Source organism: Panthera pardus, unplaced genomic scaffold (assembly GCF_024362965.1).
Source record: "Panthera pardus isolate Hobbes unplaced genomic scaffold, ASM2436296v1 HiC_scaffold_16, whole genome shotgun sequence".
In the NCBI taxonomy this organism is placed as follows: Eukaryota; Metazoa; Chordata; class Mammalia; order Carnivora; family Felidae; genus Panthera; species Panthera pardus.
The window spans coordinates 119,207,028-119,230,268 of NW_026526721.1; the positions used below are offsets into that span (position 1 = coordinate 119,207,028).

General features: G+C 40.2%; 1 protein-coding gene across 8 annotated transcripts in view; it reads left to right on the top strand.

Moving 5' to 3' along the window:
- The window catches only part of SLC9A9 (solute carrier family 9 member A9), a 701,238-nt gene that overhangs the window by 384,958 nt on the left and 293,039 nt on the right, over window positions 1–23,241 (top strand). For all 8 annotated transcript variants that reach the window (XM_053903745.1, XM_053903747.1, XM_053903744.1 and 5 more), the window contains 2 exons: window positions 18,280–18,423; window positions 22,834–22,934. In XM_053903745.1, coding sequence (XP_053759720.1) covers window positions 18,280–18,423; window positions 22,834–22,934 — 245 coding nt within the window. The remainder of the gene's footprint in view (window positions 1–18,279; window positions 18,424–22,833; window positions 22,935–23,241) is intronic.

The following is a 23,241-nucleotide window of genomic DNA, read 5'->3' on the forward strand; positions in this document are numbered from 1 at the left end:
ATGGCAGCTCCACAGGTATCTTTTTGTCTTTGTATTATTGGTGCCTACAGGACCCCACACAGAGAAAACCAAATGCCTTCCCTATTGAGGAGCAAGGACAACAGCAGGCAGCCCACCTTCCTAACAGGAAAATGGAAAATGATTTTAAACATGCTGTGTTGACTTTCTGGTAGCATTTTCATAGCGTGTAGGTAGGGGGGCATGGAACTTCAGATAAACAAGTCCTGGGCTAGTGCTGTCAATAGAGCTTGCTTCTGGAATGTTCTGGGGTAGCATGTGGAGATTTAGGGGATGAGGGTGTCTTTTTCAAAGACAGCTATTGGAGCAAGTTATGTAAACAGCATAACCAGTGATGACCTGATGCTAAATATCTGCCTGAGAAAAATGGATAGAAGCTGAACTCTCATCAGCTCTAAGTGACCCTCCAAGAAGACCCTATCAGAGCAGAGCCACAGCCCCATCTTTGGTTCTGCTTGGATTTACAGACATGTTCCCTTCATTCTGGCAAAAGGCACAAGCGTCATTACATCTGGGGTTGTTTTATGATGCCTCATGGAAACAGCTGCGTTGCTTGTCTTTGTGTGGATACAGTTTTTTAAAAATGAAAATTGCCATGGCAACAGCTGCAGCCACTTATTACAGAGCAGTGGAAGTGACGCTGATATTTGTGAGGGAAGCTATGCTCTCAGAATAATGTGTCCCTTACAATTAAGTGGATTTTTCCCACTAACATTTCCATTAAAAAAAAAAAAAAAGGTATGAGAATATGTTCAAAAGAAATTTCCTAGGGGACTGGAAAGCTCAGGGAGTTGATAGGCAGAAATGGAGCCTTTTATCTGTGGCCCCTGAGTTAAAATCCAACTGTTTGTTACTAGCTCTCAATACTAGGATTCTAGGGAGGACAGCACTCATTTTTTAGCCCCCCCTAATATGCCACTCTGAATAGAATTGCTTCATAGCAATAACAGTTATGATTAGAATTCATCAAAGCTGCGTTTTTCTTCTGCTTCTTTCAGCACCATACCTTTCTCTGAGCTTTGAGGAACCTCTAAATTTGCTTCTATCTCAGTCAGTAAGTGTGAAATAGTTTAAGAGTAAGCTTCAGTTTCCTTTTAACTCAGTTCTGAGATTAATCATGTCTTTCATGGGCTCATGCTAAAAGTTCTGGCACTTTCTTTTTGCTGAAGTTTAAGAAGGAAAGTAAATAGGAAGACAAGCAAAGAAAGATTTTGCCATGACATGTGCTCAAAACTTTATGCATTGTTGGGGGAGTTTCTGTACACTGAGTTTTGAATGAGTTTTTCATATTCCCTTAGCATGATGTCACATCATTTTATTGATCTCATAAACCATGTCCTTGATGGAAACAGCCAGATAACTCAACAAGAAGTACCTGACTATGAGGTACTTTAATTATAAATTATATATATATATTAAATATATATATTTAATTTATAAATTATATTTATATATATTAAATATATATTTAATTTATAAATTATATTTATATATTATATGAAATTAAATTATATTTCATCCCAACTTTGCCGAACCATTTTGTGCCCTGGTTTGTTCTCCTCCCATCACTCAGAAGAAGCAGAGAAGCCCATGGAGAAAGTTTTTGATCTGGGCTACAGTGAAGGTATTGCAGAAGGCTCCATCTCATCCTATTCCAGAAAATGACTGAAAAAACAAAAAACAAAAAACCTTCTCCCTTTAAGCTCAGCCACAAGGGATTGTTTTACTTTTACTAAAGGACAAGGTAGCATATTAGAATCTATTGTACAGTGAGCAGTATATCCCATCTCTCTCCTTTCTGCTGCCAGGTTTGTTTCCCATTTAAGCCAACCGAGAAAGTGTTACACACAAATAAGCCAGAATTTGGGATTAGAATACCACTTGATGGAATTTTTCCAGAGAAGTCTTCATTGCCCACATTTATTCCACATATCGCTTGCCTTGGCAATCAGGGCAAGTATGAGTTTCAGTTCAGTGCTCATAAGACATGTCTGTGTGTGTGTCTCTCTCTCTCTCTCATTTCTTTTTCTTTTTTTTTAATTTTTTTAACGTTTATTCATTTTTGAGAGACAGAGAACGCCAGCAGAGGAGGGGCAGAGAGAGAGGAAGATATAGAATCCAAAGCAGGCTCCAGGCTCTGAGCTGTCAGCACAGAGCCAAATGCTGGGCCTGAACCCATGAACCATGAGATCATGACCTGAGCCAAAGTCAGATGCTTAACCGACTGAGCCACCCAGGCACCCCTATCTCTCTCATTTCTACATGTTAGCCACACCACCATATTCAATTTATTCATGGTATGGCATTGCATCTTAGTTGAGAGACTCAAAAGGAAAGTAATTCTAACAATTTTATTCTCACTAAACTAGGCAAGAATGAAGGATGTGCTGATTTAAATTCTGATGCAGGAAGGGAAGCTTCTAAAAGAATGCAGCAATGAAGAAAGGAGATAATCAGTCTCTTCAGAAGAAGTCAGTAGTACCTTTTCCTGGCTATGGTAGCCTTAGGCAGATGTTTGATAAGAGTCGTTGGTAGAGAAGAGATCATCATCTGGTATAGGATGCATCTCAGTATAATTAATTTCTCATTTAAAAAATGTTTCCATTTTTGCTGAACCACCTCTGAAGCCAAAGGAATATGGTTCTTTGGGGAGGATCTTGGATTTGTAAGAACCATCAGGTCTACCAGCTCCATTTTAAACTTTTGTTGGTATGCCTACATCGCAAGGGACTACTGCCCCAAACCCTTGTGTATTTTGAAGAACAAATAAGCTCAAAGAGAACTTATTGAGGCTCCCATTTCTTGGTGACATCCAGTCCAGATGTCTCCAAGTTTGCTTTTGTGGTGTAGGTTTCCATCATGTTGCCCCAAGAGGAGTCTCCATTTGGTAATACATTCCACTGTGATAGAAAAATAATGTTTTAATCATTTGTAAAATTTAGTAGCAGCCAAGAACAGATATGTGACTTCTTGCCAGATCACAAACAAAACATCCTACCTTTCAAACATAAACATTTTGTTAAGCCTAGGGGAAAGTCTGGAGTAGAACAACCCTATTCTATTTCAGTTTCAGTAGCTCTTGGGGCCAGTTTTTTTTTTTTTTTCTGGTTTACTATTAAATAAATACATGAAGAAAGAACTAAGGAAATACACAGATACAAGTTAAAGTAGATAATTTAAAGACCTCACCAGTAGAGACTACCTAAAGAAAGCACTTACCCATTGAAACCACCAAATATAACTAATCTTTTGTTGATACACGAACTTGCCAACATACAGTTTATTGGTAGCTGAGAGGGAGAGGGCAACATAGAAGGCTTGGAACTGGGTTCTAATGCCAGTCCTACCACTTACTCACCACATGACTTTGGTCACGTAGCTTAACCTTCCTCAATTTCCTCAATTCTTCCTTTTAATACATAGATACTGTTATGTCTCCTATGGGATTATTGTGAAGATTACAAATAGTATATACAAAATGCATGTTTGGCTTGCAAGAGACCCTCAATAACTGGCAGCTATTAACATTGCAATGTAGAAAGCACAAAGTCCAAAAGAATTTTAACATGGAACATATTGCAGAAACAGACCATACAGGCTCTCCAAATTCAGTATTTAAGACTCTAAAATTAAGCTGGCATTGCACAGACTGATCACTCAATTTACCAACAAACTGTCTTTTTATATCTTACTAGTTAATTCTATTATGGTTTGAAAGCCAGAAATTATTTTTTCTCTATCTCATCATTTTGGTAATTTACAGCTTAAGTTCTTTTTTTTTTTTTAATCCAGAATTTTAAAGCCTGAACATTTTCAGTGTAAATAATTTAACAGAACCAATGCCCTCCTTCCTTTCCACTGCCACCTACACAGACTGTTCGGTCTCAGAGCCAAGAATTGTCATGCAATTCCAAGTCAGCAGGCAAAATGGCAGAAGCACTTGTCCGGTTTTCCTACCCTTCCATTTCATTATAGACCCCAAATGCTGGCATTAGGCTTGCAGGGATTATCATACTTTTCCTGTGATGAAGTTACCTAGGCCTTCTCCATCACATTTCATAAGAATTTACAGTGCTATAATCTCTAATTGTGCACTGACCTCCTCCTGATAAAGTTTCATTAGCATTAAGTGCTAAAGCAGACTTTTCACACACAAAAATAGGGATTTTGCTATTTCTTAGCATAAGATTTTTTTGTGGAGCTTCTCTCTCTCTTTCACTCACACTCACACACACACATGCACACACACATACGCACGCACAGTTAATGAATATGAAAGCAGCCACAATCCTTTATTATTTTCAACTAAATGGCATTCTCCTATCACTGGCTCACCTCTGTTTTCATTTGGATACTTTCTAACAATGGCCCTGAGGCATTTTTTAAAAACTGGAATTTACCAAGAAGGTGGTAATACGTTTGAATAAAAATCTAATGAATGCACTTAATCCAGAGGAGACAGTGTGGTATAATCAATGAATTCTGCCCTGTCTCTCAAAGAGTTTGCAATCTCTATATAACCTTAATCCCAAGAAGTAAAGTTCAACACCAGTTAGTAGCATACCCATTAAATGGATAGAAGAATAATTCTATTCTCCTTCAGACCCACCCTGGCCACCTGCTTCTTCCCTCACAAATTATAGGAAAAATTCACTAGTTTTAACCCATTTTAGAAATAGATGTCTGCATCCCTAATGATATTACCATTGTGCTATTTATTTCATAATGTAACCCTCAAGGGACATTTCCCTCCAAATTTCGGGGGGAGCATCAGCCTATTTTTTCTCATAACGTATAAACAAAGACAAGATCCTTTGAATATCACGTTATGGGCACAATGAATCAAGCCTGGGAGCTGCTGTGTCTCACATGTTCTGGTTGGCCTACAGAAAGCCAAGTCCAATAGTGGTGATGATAGTTAAGTCTTGACATGGGTCTTTGGATGTGTTGTATCAATAGAGTTGACATAAGCTAAACCATGTATAGAGAGTAGGATTGACCCAGGCCACACGTTAATGTATGCTTCATGGTGTTACCTGCTATATACTTCCTAACTCTGTCATTTACTTCTGTGCAAATATAACTCTCAAAACCTCAACTTTCTATCCAGATATACTTAAATGTCAGGAATTGCCACTGTTTCTAACCTGTCACTATTCACTTATGTTCCTGTGTACATTGTCTGCTCTCCCAGATCAGCCACATACAATCCCTGCCCCAGCAGGATGTGTGTGAAAAAAGGTCATGACTTAGGCACAAGTTTTCCTCCATTACCAAGGTGCTCCTGTTTCCTGTGTCTTGCAGTGGTTATCTGATTCTACCTCTTGTCTCACCTTCTGCAGATCACTGTTTGCCTCAGCTTTTAACCACTCCCTCCTTGTTCTATTATCAGTATACTTGTACCCATGCTTCAGTGGTTTTTAATCTTTTTGAGGTCATGAACTAAATGGAAAAGGTGATGAAAATTAAGGAATCCCCTTCCCAGACGTGCATGTGTAGATTTATGTTGGGTTCACATCCATCCCTGGACTCCTTGAATCATTGATTTCCTGGCCCCCTCACTGGTTATTTACGTACTCATTTTGGTTTGCTAACCTGGTTCTGATGTAAAGCCTTCCACTGACCTCCTTCCACCCCAGTCCCCAACTGAGACATCCAACTTGCGTGTTCCCCCAGCCTCTGAGCTACTGCCTGCCTAGATGTGCAAAATCCATTCTCTACTGCTTCATGGCCCAGGGCTCTAGCTCCTGGCACCCAGTGGTAGCTTGTACTCCTCCAAAGCTCAGCGATGGCCTTAGTAAATGAAGTGTTCATCTTTGTGCTTGGCTTCTGCCTCCATATCTTAGTAACTGTCTTTACTGCATGGGGTAGGAAAGGCCTATTAATTGCTTGAGTGAGGAATCTCGTAATTCTTACAAGATGTATTGGCTTGAGATTCAAATATACCTCAAAGTCCACATTTTTATCCCAGATGAAGTTGTGTCTTCAAGACCTACTATCAGAGATGACTCTTCTGTGAAACTTAAGCATTCTACAATATCCACTTGATAATGACTGCTAGACACATATAATGTAATATAAAAACATCATGTAGAAGCAAAACTCTGTTTGGTATAATTTGTTGGTCTGTAGGTCCCATGCTTCAAGCACAAAATTGAAATCTGTGGCAGTGAGGCAACTATCTTGGTAAAATACATTAACTTAAGAAGATAACTGTGTGCTTTGCCCCCAAAGATAACCTTGAACTCAAGCGAAATTATCTTCAACTCTAAAAAGATGGATGCAGATTCTTAATTAAATTAATTTGTGATTTGGGGCCCAGATACTCACTTAATTGTTAATAAATGGAAGAGTAGGGAAAGAGTCTGGGGGAATGAGCTGATCAGTGCAGATATTTTCCAGGAACTTGCTTGTCATCAGGTAAAACTCAGGCTGTCTCAGGAATCTCTTATAATGAGAGTGGGATTTGTCTAATATGGGAATGAAAGGCATTTACATTAGGAAGGCAGCCCATTGTCTATGAAAAGTCCTTTGACCAGCCAGAGGAAACTAGCATTTCATTCAGCCACTCATCTCTGTCCTCAGCACACAGCATGTCTGAAACATTGCAGGCCCAAATGCAAGCAAATGCCTGTTTTTAGATTCTTCTTTATCTCTATGTAGCATGTGGTGAGCTGTGAATTGGTGATCTCCATAAAAGCAAACTCCATTGGTTTCATGATTTTTCCTTGATTGTTGCTAATCAGCAATCCCACACAACTTCATTAGACACCCTCTGTTCATGAACACTTTTTGCCTTAGGTAAAGCAACAGGATTTCTGTGGTATGTTTACCTTTGTGTCCCCTTCTCCGGCAAAGCTGCTAGAAGTTCAGCTCCATTGGATTTGCAAGACAACCATGGATCTTTTGTGCTTAGGTATTGTTAACAATTTATATGCATCTCCTTGTTTGATACTATCCCAGTAGCCTTCTGCTCTACAGGCCTCATTAAGAAAAAGATGAATTCAGTATTTGATCTAACTCTAAACATACTGCTCATTTCACCCCCAGAAGATTCTTATAATATTCTGACACATTAATTGGAATTCCTAAATGCCTCCATATTCTTAGAAATAGAGCTCAGTTTTTATTGATTTCTTTTGAGCAAATGGTGAAAGATATAGCGATCATTCCAATAATATCCATACAAATAACAGTAACAACAATAACAGCTAACATTTATGGAGTGCTTTCTGTGTCCCAGGGAGGAGCACTGTACACATGTTGATACAGCTAATCCCTACTCTAAGTACTCTAAGTAGGAGGCATAATTGTTATCATCACCATTTTTCAGATGAGGATCCTGAGACACAGATAAGTAATTACTATAAAGAGATAGAAATCACCATGTGGAAGCACAGGCTGAACAACGTGGGTTGATGTTGGTATGAACGCCAAGATATTAAAACCATTCAATATGGAAAAGAGGTCTCCATGAGGAAATCCTGGCCTATAAGCAACACTAGGTTGTCAGCAAAGACTCCTCATATTGAGATGGATATATTAACTAATGCAACGCTTTTTCTTACAAATCACAACTAGATGTCCTAAAACCTTAAACTCCCAGAGTGGTCTTTTCTTCGTTCCTATGAAGGTGAAGCATTTGTTGAGTTATTTATCTGTGGTCACACTCAGGTGCCAGATCCCGATGCTACCTCTTTCTAGTCTGCATTGTACACAGGCTTTCAGTTGGTGAGATCTGAGTTAAATACCTCCTGTTCGATTTACTAGTAAGTTGCTGTGGGCAAATGATTTACCTTCCCTGAGTCTGTTTATCTCTAAAATGCAATGCTTTCTTCATTAGATTGTTGGAAGGATTGAATGAGGTGAAATATATGAAGTTACTTAATCTCTCTAAGCCATAATTTCCTCATCTGTAAAATGGAAATCACAATGGCACCTACTTCAGGGGGTCCTGTGATGGCTGAATGGGATAATGTTTATAAAAATGCTTACCATAGTGCTTGATCCTTGCTGAATGATCCATGCTATGAATACAAGAAATAGTATTTTGAGTGCTGAATAAATGTTGAAGCACCTGACCCCCTTCTCCATTTCAACCTTGGGGATTAATACTTGGTCCTGCTTCAATCTGTTAATGATTATATTTTAATTTTAACTAGATTTCCATCTTTAGTGGCTATTAACCTACTTTTCTATATCTTTTAATATCTATTATGACTAAAATTTTCACATACCACAGTACTTTTTGGAGCTAAGATTTCATTAGTGAGGATTAAAGGAAGTGAAAAGTAGGAGAAAGGGTTGAAATTCCCATTAGATGGTAAGAATTAGTCCCTCTCTCTCTTTTTTAAATAGGCTCACAGTAGTGGGATTCAAACTCCTGTTTCTGCCTCATAAAAGGAAGAAAGAAAACAAAATAAAAGAAGAGTATTTGCAAGTTACTTTTATCTTAAAGACTATCTCAAATTCACTTTCCTCTCAATATTAGGTGTAAGAGAAAATTTCTCAAAGCCCACAGACTAATAATTCAATTCTGACAAGACTTTTCAGACTAAATTGCAAAGTAATTTAAGATCTCCTTTCAAAGAAAATGCACACATAATTCATAACAAACCTCCTTTAACTCTTCTTCCCTTTTAACCAATTTTAAACTTAGGGCTCTCTTTGTCACCTTAAAGTTGGAACTTAATGGAGCAGAGCCACTTAGGAATCTGTCAAAGGCTTTATTCCATGTTGAAATTTGTAACTGTTCTTGATGTCATTATCAACCCAGCTCCAACCTAAATCATTGGTGCCTTCATTGCATCCCTGTTGCAGTACAGTGCTCAGCCATTTCCAACGGCGGGATTGGGGTTAGCACAGAAAGCCAAGCACCCTACATCCCTCTCCTAGTATTCCTGGAAGAAGCTTGAAAATAGATAGTGAATCAATAACTCTGGGGGTGAGAGGTTCCTAGAGGCCACATTATCCCACATCTAGTGCATGAATTTTGCTCCATACCATCCTACAAGTAACTCTTCCATTCTGTGTTTAAGTATCTGCAACAACAGAGAACTCACTATCCTTTTATTGAGCCCATTTCCTTTTGCATCAGATATAAGAATTAGGAAATTTGGGAATAGAATATAAAGCTAAAATCTTTCTCCCTTTGACATTTTTACTTTTGGACTGTATCTTGCCTCTTGAAACCCAAAGAATGAGTCCAGTCCTTCCTCTGCATGACCACATTTCAGATGTTCACTGAAGCTGTTGCTACTAAATTCATCTATCCTTTAAGCTCTCCTCCTTCCTTCCATCTTCCTCTTCACCACCTTACTCCTTCTCCTGTGGTCTGCTGTGGTTTGTGGGGTCTCATTCAGATGACGGCAGCATCTGGACTGATGAAGAGAGGCCTGGTGTGCTCCAGCCATTGAGGAGTACAATGGGACCAACTTCTTCTGATATTGACATAGCCTTCATCTGAAATATTCCATACTGTAGCTCTCTCCGGCCCCAAACCCTCCAGTGGCTGCCCTTTAATCCCTAGAAGACTATCCTAAGACCTAAAAATGGCCTGAAAGTTTCCACAAGGCCTGGCCCCAGCCCCATCTCCAGCCTGGTCTCCCACCACTCTCCCCTCACTCATTTCCTTCCAGCCACATGGCCTCCTTGTGGCAACTCAGACCCACTGAGCAAGCTCTGCTTCAGGGACTTAGAAAGGTCTCTCTCTCCACTTCTTTTTATTCAGGACTCCACTTAATAATCTTTCTCAGAAAAGTCTTTCCTTACCACCCTAACTAAAGCAGTTTCCCTATCACTCTATCCCATCCTCTCATGCTACTTTATTTTGCTCTTCAGCCTCTGTCATTAAATCATATGTTTATCTGCTTAGCTACTTTTTATGTTGTTTTCTCCACTAGAATGTAAGAAACATGAGGTCAGAAGCTTTGTTGTGTTCCCTGCTAGATCTTTAGTGCCTAGAACAATATCTGCGCAAAGTAAGTGCTTAATAAATATTTATGGATGGAATGAATCAGTTGATATAGCTTGAGACTGTATTATTCTGGGGGCAGCTATGACACATTAACTCATACTTCCCACAGAATTCCCCTCATCTTTTTCTTTTGTGCCAGATGTCAAAATGGCAAAATGATATTTGACAAGGATTTGGAAAATCACACCTTGGTATGAATTTGGATTCTCAGGGAACAGTCATTAACTAAATGGTCCTCCAGAAGCTGAAAGAGTTATTAATGTGCCCTCGGCAAATATGGCTTTCCACCCTACAGGGTTGTTGGCCCTTGGGAAGGTGAAACCCAGTGGTTCTAACTCAAACTCAGCAAACTTCTGGCTAGAGCCTCTTATTATTAACAGGCAGCTCTTCTAACCTCCCAGGGTGCCTGGAATGCCCCCAATTCCTGAAGTCATTATGTTTTACAGCAGGTCCTCTTGACAGAGCTTCATTGGCCTTTGGCAAAACATAAGCCAGAATAATGGGCAGGCAGATGCCAGAATGAATTCCAATGTGTACACACAATTCTTGGCCCCATAAAAATCAATTCCTTATTCATAATTAAGCAACTTCTTGAGAAAGGGCAGGTTGGTACAGTTATTAAAAGATAAATAATAGATAAGGATCCACTTGTTTCTTTTTTTTTTTAAGGACAAAAAATTTAACCACAACATAGCACTGTAATTAGTTTTTCTTCTACTTTGTTTCTTACCTGTGACACTTAGGACCAACTAAACAGAGGAGCTTTTACAAATTTTCATTGCCCCTCTATGTTGTGCTTCTCCTTAACATGAATCTTTAAGAGCAGAATGACAAAAGATAGTGAGAAAAGAAACTAGGCGCACCCTGACATAAAGGTCACAACTTTATCCTCCTGTGGGCCTTTTCCTGTTTTCCAAATTGCATTTAGGGAGCAAAGATGAAAACAAAAGTTAATAAATGGCTCCATACTAAAAAAAACAGCAGCTCTCCCCAGCAGTTAAGGCCACAGGCCTCCCAACTGGTTTAATTGGCAACAGAATCAGTCTCATTTCCTTCAATCTCCCCACCATCTCCTTTGCTTCAAATTGGTGTATGAAGGGTTAGGGAAGGATGGGGTCATCCTTGGAGAGACTGCAGTGTCTGAGATGTGAAGCTGTTAGCTCTGTCCATGGGGGTGCTTCCTCCATCCTAAGTCAAGTGGAAGGGCCCCCACTGGAAGGAATCATCCAATAGGTTGAGGCTACCTGCAAGAAGAGGCCTTGCCAGCTCATTCCCCATTGGAGAAAACTGCAAAAGGTCTAAGGCTCTCTCAAAATAGAACAAAGAAAGGGGTTTCTTGGATATGGTTTCATGGAATGGGAGTACACAAAAACATGGGGACTGACCTAGAGATTTCTAAAAGGAGTTAGCATGAACATTCCATGTCAGCAGGACCTGAAGGCTCCCTGGTTTGGGGTGTTTAGGGAGTAGGCAAGGTGAGCCCACTTGGCACAGCAGTCCATGGCCCACTAAAGGGGATTGGAGGTCAAACGAAAGGTGAGAGGCACCAAGCTGTCCAAATGGTCCCTGATCCAAGCCATAGAAAAGGGCTGGGAATGTACATAGCTGGCAGGACAGATGGAAGATCAAGCGGTGCCTGTGAGGGGATTCTCAGTAAAATGGAGTTGCTACCATGTCAGCAGAGGCCTCTAAGAGAGGGATCAAGCAGGAACAAGTTTGGCTCCCCATCCCTCCTCTGTGCCTCCAACAGCAGGGAACATTGGTGCCTAGAAGAGAATTGGAGGAACACCTCTTCTGCCTCTCCTTGCTTCCAAGTCATCTTGCTTGCTGCTGTAGAACATTCTGTAGGGAGGAGAAGAATACTGCTTTGACAATTTAGGTTTTAAGCTAGACTGTACCAAGTCTTAATAACTAAAACAAACTGAATAGTGGAATTTGGCTAAGGCATCATTAATGGAACTACATACCCGCACAAAGAAGGATTTGATATAGTACAGTTGGAATAAATAATTGAAAAAAAATAATAAACCACTTCGTGTGTGTGTGTGTGTGTGTGTGTGTGTGTGTGTGTGTGTGTCTGTGTGCACACACATAGATATATGTATCCCAACCAATCAGGAACTCTATAATAAACTAGTGTCAGCAGTTAGAAATATTTTTGTTAGGGATTAAAGATTTTTCAGAGAAAATGGTAAGTCCTTTGTATATCTTTGGGTATAGCAATGATTTTCTCATTTTTTTCTTTAATGATTATGTTCATAAAAATTCTGGCAGGGATACAATGTGTTTTTTTAATATTTTACTTTTGAAGGTCTTTGAGTGACATTGATCTCATGTTAATAGACTAGACTTAGGGCTAGGAGAAGTAGGTTTTCCCCGTCAGGCACCCAGGACCATGAGTAGACTGTGGGAGCTGGGAGCGCCAGTCAGAAGACAGTATCATAATGAAAGAATAACTGCCCAGGAGCTTGGCATTGTTGAGTAGTTTAAGCAAGCCAATGTGAGGCAAAATATTTTAGCAGTAGCAGTGAAAATTAACAAAGTGGACGGTATTAGAAACCAGGTGATCTTAAGAAAGACTGTAAAAACCAGGAGAGAGAGGATTCAATAGGATCCAGAATGGTAAGGAGACCAGAGTCACAGAGGGGATAGCACTGGTGGTAGTGATGGTGGTACCATTTATAGATTACTTTCCCTACATTTTATCATTTTCACTTCCAGCATAATTGTAGTACCTTCTTCTCTTCTTTCTCCTTTTCTTCTTACTTTTTGCTCTGTCCTTCTTCTTCTTCATCACTAGCATTTATTGAGCATACATATCATACACCATTCCACAAAAAACAATTTCTAAGATCAAATGATCCCTGACACCCAGAGATCCTAGACCAGGGACCAGTGAGTCAGAGTGTAAGAGAGACATGTGATGACACCTCAGTTCTGTTTCAGTTGAAGTGCTAATTGGACACCTAATTTGAGATACTTTTTTTTTTAGAAGTAAAGCAAATTCTCAGTTCAAAAGAGAGAAAAAAGAGAGAGAAAGGAATGAGGAGGAGCAGGAGGAGGAATGGGTTATTTGAAGAAGTAAGATTTACTTAAGAAATACTTGTCCAGTTCTTCCTGTGATCCAGGTACCATATTAAGTGCCTTATAAACATTAATTCATTGAATTCTTGTAGCAACTTATATGATAGTTACTACTATTATCATCCTCATTTTATAGGAAACTGAGGTGCATGTAATTTAAGTAACTTGCTCAAGGTCACACATGCAGTAAGTGGTAGAGCTGAGACTTGAACCCAGATGCCAGATTCAGTTTCTATGCTCTTAACACTACCTAAGCTGCCAGGTGAGTTCCCTGAAGAAACATCATAAAGATGGGGAAAAAAAATGGGTCGTTGGAGTTGTGATCCTGTCTGTGAATCTTAAATGATACAGTGAGCAACATGATCCTTATTCATGTTGCTTTCATCAAAGGAATTTAGGATATCTCATCCATTTCAAAAATTTGTGAATAAAAGATGCTGCACACATTTATTTCTGAGAACGGATACAATATACTATCATCAAACTAGTTTTTGCTGAATAATCTATTACTGAACAGAATGAATCAATAACCTGGACTTATTTCCAATTTATGAGATGAATATTTAAACACCACTATGTGTTTCTGCTCATATCATTTTCAAGGATATTGGTTTCATCTAACTTAAATATTCTTTCCAGAAATGTGGGGATTGTAGATCTATCTTCACCAGCTTGTGCTATAAACAGTGCCTCTTCAGAGTAGTGCCCCCAGAGAACAAGCACACACAGGTTAACAGAAAGTCTAATTCCTCTTCTCCTCCTCTCTCCATTCCAATATTTGCATTGGCGAATTGTCCAAGCAGCCCCCTCAGTATGGGGGAGGAAATGGTTTTCTTTTTAAGTCCAAAGGGCTGAAACTGCTGGAACATGGTATTTCTTCCTCTCTTGGGTGGAAGTTGGAATATGCTACCCAAACCCTTGTTTGTTTCCAGAATGCACCTTCTGCAGCTGTTGCTCTACAATCCATAGGCTTAGTGTTGCAGCTGAAAACCAGAGCCCAAAGAGATGCCTCCTTCACCAGGATTTAGAGCCTGGGGGAACAGCTTCCTAAAATCCTGGCAGTCAAGAGAGATGCATCCTCCCTGACTTTTCTTTACATCACTCCTCACCAGAAGCCAGAGGGCCTGCAGAATGTCTACTAGGAATCCACCAGGAGTGCCACTTACCTAGGGGTGACCCAACTCAAGCTCAGTTTCTTCGCCTGTTCTTATCCTGAGACAGATCCCTGCCCAGACTGCTGAGGATGCTCCCTTCATTTTGGATCCATGGAATGAAAAGCTGTGCAACAAACATGACAGTTTCTTAGCCTCACTTCTACTGCCATTTCTTCCCCCCAGAGACCTGTCTATTCCCATGTAAAAGTGCCTAGTTCCTTGCAACAACCTGGAAGCCCAGCATGCCAGGAGGGGAGCCTCACCCCATCTCCCTGCAGTAGGAGCTGAGTCCAGGTTCAGCCACAGCACTCTCTTCTCTGTCATTGTCAGGCTTGTGGAAGTTCTTGGCAGAATGATGATGATGATGGTGATGATGATAGTCAACATTCAGTGAGTGTTTATTTCTCATGAACATAATCAGCACCCAGTGAATGGCCCTGCAATCAACAAGATAAATATACAGGATTTAAATGTACCTCATATCTTCATGCATTTCTGGGAGATAATATAATTAAATTTCCATTATACAGACTTTGAAACTGAGTCTGAGCATGATGAAATAACTTGCCCCAAACCATATAGCCAATAAGGGTCAGACCTTTGAGGCTTAAGAGTCTCAAGTGTCATCTTCAGTTTGGGTTAATGAATGTAAAAGTACCACAATGTAACTATATAAAGTCATTGCTTAATAAAAACAAATCTCATAGATGATGGTTCATTTCAAGACTAGCTTCTGTAAACCTGCTTCTTTCCTGTATTTCTTCTTTCTTTCCTTTCTACTTTCCAATCATCCTACCTTTATTCTGTTAGCCTTTTTTTGGCCTGCCATGTGCCAGGCACCAGTCTGTGTCCTGGGCATAGAAAGAGGAAAAAGATCCAGGCCAGGCCCAGCAAAGCTTAGGTCCAGGAGCCAAGCCTGAAAGCAGGTTCCCATGAGAAGCCCCGAGTCTTGCCATCTAATTAGATGGGGAAGAGGGTACTATTGTCCCATACAGTGCACTCTGCTCTGTCCTTGCATATAGGAAAGGGCTGCCCATCCTCCATACAGGGATGAAATTAAAGGTTCTAGTACTTGAACTTCTACTGTATTTATAGTCAGTGCAGCACTCATTCAACTATACTGATGTGAGTTCATGTTTTCCTCCCAAAGTCACTTTTTTAAGGGAGAAACCAAAAAAATCTACATTTTGAACACAATAGCTCTATGGTCTTAATTTCTCTGACTTAGTTTCTTTGCTTTATAAAAAAAAAGAAGAAAAGAAAGAAAAGGAGGGATAACAATATCTGCCATGTTTACTTGGCAGGAATGCTATAGGATCAGATGAAGTTGTAATTAAGGCATAAGGGGGACAAAATGTTACGTAAACGTGAGGGCTTTTGTATATTTGTAACGTGAAATTTAAAGCTGAGTGACACCATCTACCTATCTGTCCCTCTCCGTAGGTGCCCACATACATGGTCCCTGTGTTCCAGCCATAACTATACGGTTCTGCTTTGAAATGCCCTCATCTCATCTGCCTTCCTGCCTTTGCTTACACTTTTTCTTTGGCCTCAAGTGCCCTCTTCCCATCACTGTCTGTTGACTTGCTTCCTTGATCAAATGCCATCTCCTCTAATCTGAAATAGTGACTCTCGCCTCATCTGCACCATTAAATGTTGTGTATCTCTCACAAAATCACACTTAGCACCATGACTAGAGCTAAGGTCATCTACATCTTAGCCTCTCCGCCTCCATATATATGCCTTGTATATCTTCAATAAAATGTTTTTTGACTCAAATTCTGCTTCTCTTCTCTATGCCCTTTCCTGCCTGTCCCCTGATACCCTGCACCTAATGCACCACCTGGCATTTAGTAGGTACCCAATGTATACATCCTGTGGGGCTTTAGGGGCAGCAAATTCAACGTACAAGTCTTCATAAGTCAAGGGGAGTTAGCCTTTACCTTTAAGTTAAATCAAACATCACAAGGAACTATATGAAATTTGCCTGTACTGGGTGGAGCATCAGGGCCCAGGAAGATAATGTCTCCCAAAATGCAGACTGAGAACAGTGGGGTTACCCAGATGATTTTAGGTGACACAAAGGTGAACTTTTTATCAAATGTAATAGTTACATAATCTCGTATATAGTAAGAAGAGATAAAATTAGCACATCAAACCTATGACTTCGTAAACATTCTTTAATAAATGCTCTTGCATGTGAATAAAAATGAGTTGATTTAAAGAAAAACATTACATAAATAATGGTAGACGATATGGCCAAAAGATGTGATGATGGTGCTCCAAGGTTAGGAAGCATAAGGACAGACAAATACTTTTAGGAGTGCAGAGCTGGAGATGAGAGTGAAGAGGTACCTGTTTATGGACCAGGTCTATTGGTAGCCCCAGGAATTAACAGAATTATTTACACAACTGTATTACTATGCAAAGCTCTTTGTTGAAAGGGCAGAATGCAAATAGAATGTTTTCTCATCACTATTGTTCCTTCATTGGAATGAAGAAATATGGTGAATGTCAACTCACACATCAAGCTTTGCAGCATTGGCCACCAAGTTTCATAATGGTCATGGGGTTTTACACCCATTCTCTAGACTGTCAGATACAAAGGACCTTAATATGGGTTTGCTTTTCCATTTTTTTTTTCCTGCAAAGCACAACACTTTACAAAAAGAAAACACATCAAAGGCAATCCTTTTCTTGCATACATTTCAGGGTTCCATTTGAGAGCCACATTCATCTTCCTTATCCAATTACATGATCAAAGTAGAAGTGTTTGGCCTACTTTAATGCTTTAAAGACATCCGGGGGAAAAAGTAAGAACATTTAAAACTACCTTTTTTAAGCCACACATCTTCCTGTAGAAGAAATGGAATCCATTCCACCCTCCCCACACACCTCCCACCCCCCACCCCCACTTAGCTAGTCTCTAGATACAAAAAGTCAAATCAGAAAGTTAACATGTTCTAATCATCCAAACCATAAAGCGTCAGTTACATCTCTGTAAAATCCAATCTAATCTCAAGTCAGCATGTCTAGTGTACTTTTTGCTTTCTATACTGCTACAAAATCCCTAACAGTACCTATTGCAAAACTCTTGATTTTCCTGATTAGTATTAAAGACCTCATAATTAAAATAAAAACTGTAAAAAAATCCTGAAATACTACTTTATTTGTCTCCCCAAAACTACTGGTTCTAGCACGTCTGTTCATTTTAATGCTACAATACAGAGTTCATATTTCCTAAAATAGGATGCACCTTGTCCTTCATATTAACACTCTGGGATTTGAGGCCCTGGTTAAAAAAAAAATAGCAAATGCAGCATCCTCAAAAATATTTAAGTGAGCAGACTGCCTATTGGCGGATTGATTTTTCTCTATGGAAATAAATCTGTCGGCAGCCACCAGAATTGGGGTCTAAAAGATGACCTCGGGCAGCTGCTGCCATTTGTTTCAGTGGGAAAATGAGGGTTTTGTCTCTCCCCAGGGGTTAATACTGTGATGCTCTAAGCATCGTCTGGGCTCTGTTTCTGAAGGGTTACACTGGAGAGGAGGAATGCTTTGTGGTTTATGACAAGATCACAGCAGAATATTTTGTGCACGCTGTGATTTGTATTGCCCATTTGTGCACAGGCCATAAAAGTGCACTTTTTATCAGGAGCATTTGTGAATATATAACAGCACTGAAGACATATGGCCACTAAATAATTCACAGTTATCTATCTCCTCAGCAGATTCCTTATACACCTACCATGTTTTAATGCCTAGTTTGCTCAAAAACAATATTCTTTATGACCCTTCCAATATAAAAATGTTTACTGACTGGCAACAATATATTGATACCATGGGATTGGGCTGTAAGGAAAAGGAAAGCTTTCTACTTTCTCCACCTCTCCCTGTTCTCATTTGTTTCTTCTGAACTCTTCCAGCCATCACCTAACCTCACAGAAGAAGGTGCCCTCCTGAAATGTGGGTGATAACTTCTGACTTCTGGTATTTGGGCTATAAGAGGGAAGTCACTGACTAACCTTCACCCTCTTTTCTTTTCAGTTCTATATCCATTTACAGTCCCAAGGAGAATCCAAATGCATTTGATGCTGCAGCATTCTTCCAGTCCGTGGGGAATTTCCTGGGGATCTTCGCCGGCTCGTTTGCAATGGGGTCTGCGTATGCTGTTGTCACAGCACTGATATCCTTTGTGTGTGTGTGTGCGAAGCTGGGGACTGTTAAGAGCTGTCAGTGTCCCTGGAATGTTTCTGAGGATGGACAATCTCTAGGCTATGAATGGCTAGATAGTCTGGTTCAAGTGTGATACAATTCCACTGGGGCCATCTTAGTTCTGAGTCATCCTTGAGGCACAGTTTGGTACCAGCAGCACAGAGGCCCAGGCTCTTTTCTCGTCCAAGGCCTGTTCTAGCACCGCTGATACTGTCTGACCCTAGGATAGCAACAGTCCTAAAAAACTGTCACCTAGGAAAATAGTTGGACATGATCTGGATTGGCTATATTAGGGCCAAGAGAAAGAGCTGAAAATTCAAAGTCAAGAACAAGACAGGATTGACCAGGGGTGATTAACTGGGTATCTTCTTCTTCCTTTTCAAACTTCTGTCAATCAGTAGATCACAGGGCTGGCCAAGGCAAAGATCACTGTATATTTAAAGAAGCATTTCTGGCTATTTTACAGAAGAAGACCTGCAAGGAAGGCAGAAATGACATGTTTGCCATATATGGGCAATTGTGTCATGTCTCATTCCCTCTTATGCAGTAGTAAGGTAGGAGAATGGGTAGAGTTCCTAGAGGACTTGAGCCAGAGATTGAAGCTGGTCTAGTGAGAGGTTCAGTCAGAGCAGTTGGATGGGACAAAAGTAAGTTAGAGTTGAGGAAGAAAGCCAGAAAGCTGATGTCAAGTATGAGGGCCTAGCAGAAGCCATCCAAAGAGGCAGGACAAAGGATCAAAGACCAAAGATGTTGGGGAAAAGAGAAAGAAGAAGGGTGCAAGAAGGGTCAAGTCTCTAGCAAAGAAAGCAAAATGTTAGGTTCTTTTTTATGGGGACTGACCCAGAGCAGAGTTTCACTGAGCAGCTGCTAAAAGGTTAGGTCCTACTAAGGGTTTCTAACATGAGTCAGAAGATGAATAAAATACAGACTCTGCCTTCAATTAGTAACAAACTTGGAAGGACAAGGGCTGCAATAAGAGTTGTTTAGAAGGTGAGTTGCAAAGCCACAGCCAACTTATTAGGATGCTAAAAATTCAGATGTGGATGGGTCCATTGTTTCTTGAATAGTCCAAAAGACTCTTGGCCAACCTTATAATTCTGAAAAATAATTTTAAAAGCAGTATTTACATGCAGATGGCAGTGTAGGCTGAGCCTGAAATATAGGTAGGATATAAACAAGGCTATGTGATAAGTGATTCAGGAGAAAACCAGCATTCATTAAGGTATGGGGATGGGGCTAATGTGGTACATGCAGACGTGCCTGAGAGGACCACAGGGCTCAGGCTGGTGAGCAGTGGAAGATGATACATAAATGGGTTGGAATCACCTTGTGGAGTATCTTGGAGTGTTATTCAGAGAAATCTGAGCTTCATTCTATAGTCTACAGTTAGCCACTGAAGGTTTCTGCTCAGGAGAGTAATGTATTGAAAGTCCCATTTTTAAACAATAAATAAGAAACAGGTTCACAGGACAAATCAGAAAAAGAAGATTAGAATCATCAAGAAGGAGACTAATGTTTAAAAGAGTCTCTAGGACTTAATGATTGGAAGAGGAGAGACTCAAAGGCCACTCCCAAGTTTTGTCCCAGAAATCCTAGAGAGTATCAATTCCATTGACAAAGAAATAAAGTAACTCAGAAAAAGTAGGGCTGATTCCTAATAAAAATAATGATAATAATCTAATGATTAATATCAGTACTTATGATATGTAAAGCCTTTATTTGTTTTACACACTATACCTCCTTTACCCTGACAATGATGATATCATGCAGATATTTTAATTTTATTGGACACTGAAGCTTAGAAAAGTTAAGGTAATACCCAGTGTCCTGCTGCTTGTAAGAATTGGAGACAAAATTCAAACCCAAGATTGAAACCAAGAGACAGACCCAGAGACAGACCATACTCTTTATCACTAATCCCTATTGCCTCTTGATTATTAAGTGGAATTATGATGGAGGCCACATGTTGTTTTGAATAAGTAATGGCAATGGTGATAGCAACATTTAATGAATGTCTAGCATGTGCCAAGGACTTTATATATATATATATCTCTCTTCATTTGAATCAACCCTGTAAGGTAGGCTGTTATTATCCTCATTTTACACATGAGGAAACTGAGGCTCAAGGAGGTTAAGTAGCTCCTCTGGGTCACATATCAATAATAGTGGACACAATTATTATTATTATTATTATTATTATTATTGTAACATTTGTTGAGAACTTTACCATTTGCCAGCCATTGTCATTAGCATTTTGCTAATGGATTTTCTCATATAGCTTTTATAATAACACTGGGAAGGAGATACAGTTATTATCTCCATTTTACAGCTAAAGAAACTGACACATAAAGGTTAAACACCTTGTCTGAAGCTAGGAGATTTCAGGGCCAGGATTTAAACCCATGTCTTTTGGCTCCAGAGCCTGCCCTAGGTGGAAGAGCTGAAATTGGAACTCTTCTCCACCTGGCATGAAGGCAATGTATGGACACATAAGTAAATAAGGTGGTAAGGGAAGGGAAAAAATTCCTGGAGTTTGGAAGTCTTCCATGAGATTGGATCAGATCTGGAAAAAATGGTGGAGAGATGGAAGGGACAGGGGCTCAGTCTCAGTGGGAGGATCTGTCACGCAGCATCAATGGCCTTGCCTCTCACAAATTCAGGCTGCAGAGGAGACAGGTGTGCAACCATCCCCTCCATCATCATAAACTTGATACATTGTCCATAATGAGGCAGTGCTCCTCAGGGCATAGGTCCCTGGGCTCTATGCAAGCTTGGGTCTTGACCCAGAACTGAATTACTTTCTGGACAATGTTGAAAGAGAAGAATGTCCTATGTCCATTCGATATACCGTTACTCAAAGTGGCCTAAGCCTTCTCTACGATAACGTAAAAGAGGGAATTCAGAAGAACAAACCCTGTTAAAAACAAAGCCTGCCCTCCAAGTCACAAGAAGGATTGCTGGAAAAAGGTCCAGCCCATGTTTTCTTCCAGATAAAGAATTGCTCCTAGATGTTTACTGAATCTGATTCCAGGAAAGATGTTTTACAGAACGAATTAATTTAAATCACACTAATAGAAAAATTTATATATTCCTTGTTGCATACCAAGCACTCTTAACGCATAATGACTGGTTTATACACCTAGGAGGTAGGTTGCATGATTATCCCCATTTTCAGTCAGGGAAACCAAGACACAAAATGGCTATGGAGCAGGGCGAAGAAGCTGATACAGTGAAGTGGAGTTGGCTTCCAGAGGCTACACTCCCAGCCTGGTGTTATTTTGCTTATCCTTGGCATTTTGTGCTTTCTAAAACTTTGCAAAAACATTTTAAATATTCATCTCATCTTACTCTGCACACTTGGTGCAGATAATTCACATAGGATAGAAATGAGGCTCAGAGAGGTTAACATATTGCTCAGAAATCACACAGCCAGCAACTAGCAAAGCCAAGACTCAGACCTTGATCTTCTGCCCCAGGGGTCATGCTTTTTGCTTCCCTGCCCTACTGCTAAACATCTCTTAATGTAGAATCTCTTCAGATTTTTTTTTCTTGAAGCATAAAAATGCCACATAACATATCCTTATTTGTGAGGGCTCTTTTTTTTTTTTTTTTTTTTTTTTTGCCTAACTGTAGGCATAGTTGCGATGTGACCCTTTTCCATCGATCACCTATTCCTAATCATCTTCCTATAATCCCTTCCCTGCATGATTTGGGTCACTATGCCTTTGCTCTATATGTAATTTATAGGCTATTTATTGACCAAGTGTCATCTCAGCCAGAATGAACCATCGCCTGCCAAAGGGCTTCTTGCCTGACCTAGAAATGATATACCTTTTCCCCTAGCCTACTTATACTAAGATGGCATGGGTATCTTCCCTATCACTGAATGTGAATGTTGCTCTGATCCTATTTCCATCCCCAGGAGAGGAGTCTTTAAGGTGATCTGTCCACGGCTTATGGCTCTCCAGGGAGCAGTGACCTCCTTTGGTGCTGACGTATTTGAAGCACCTCACCCTGCTTTACTCTCCATGGCTTTGTTTCGCCTCATCTGCTGCAGGCTCCCGAGAGGCACACCCCAAGGACCACGGCCAAATTCAGGAGGTTTTGTACCCACAGTTAGGTGATTTTATCTTCTTAGTAAGACACCTTTTTTTAAATTGGAACACAGGTTTGCATTTTTACTGGAGTGTTCAGCCCCCAGTGAGGCATGAAACTCATGCTGGCCTTCAAAGCAGTCCCAGTGAGACCTACAGCCTCCCAGTCAAGTCTGAAAATCAGTGCTCTTCTTCGAAACTGATCACAACGAGATTAGTTTTCCTCAGCCAAGGAGGAGATTTTGCTTTCAAAGCGTTTGTTGTTTCCCTTAACATGTCTTTGTCACTTGACCAAATTTACCAAGCTGTGTGAGTTCCCTATGCTGGAAACAGGCCTGTTTTTCCTCCTGTCTTGGAGCGCCTTCCTGTCTGCTGAGGCTGCCGGCCTGACAGGTCAGTGCTGCATTCTGCACAGCAAACTGGATGTGTGATATGTGTATGTGCTCCCATGCGTAAGCCTGCCTGACCCAGCAGGAGGTGCGATGGACTCTCTCCAAGATGGGTTTGTGTCTGAATCAGCCTTTGCTCGGTACCCTGGGGGAGGGGGGAGGATAATAACATCCATTTTGTATGCAAAAACTTAACGGAAAGCCTCCAAATTGCTATTTCCTCTTCTCTGTCACTGGTCAGGAGGGTATGTTAAAATCTACAAATGACTGATTTATAGAGGTGATGGACGACTTTACAAATGGAAGTCTAC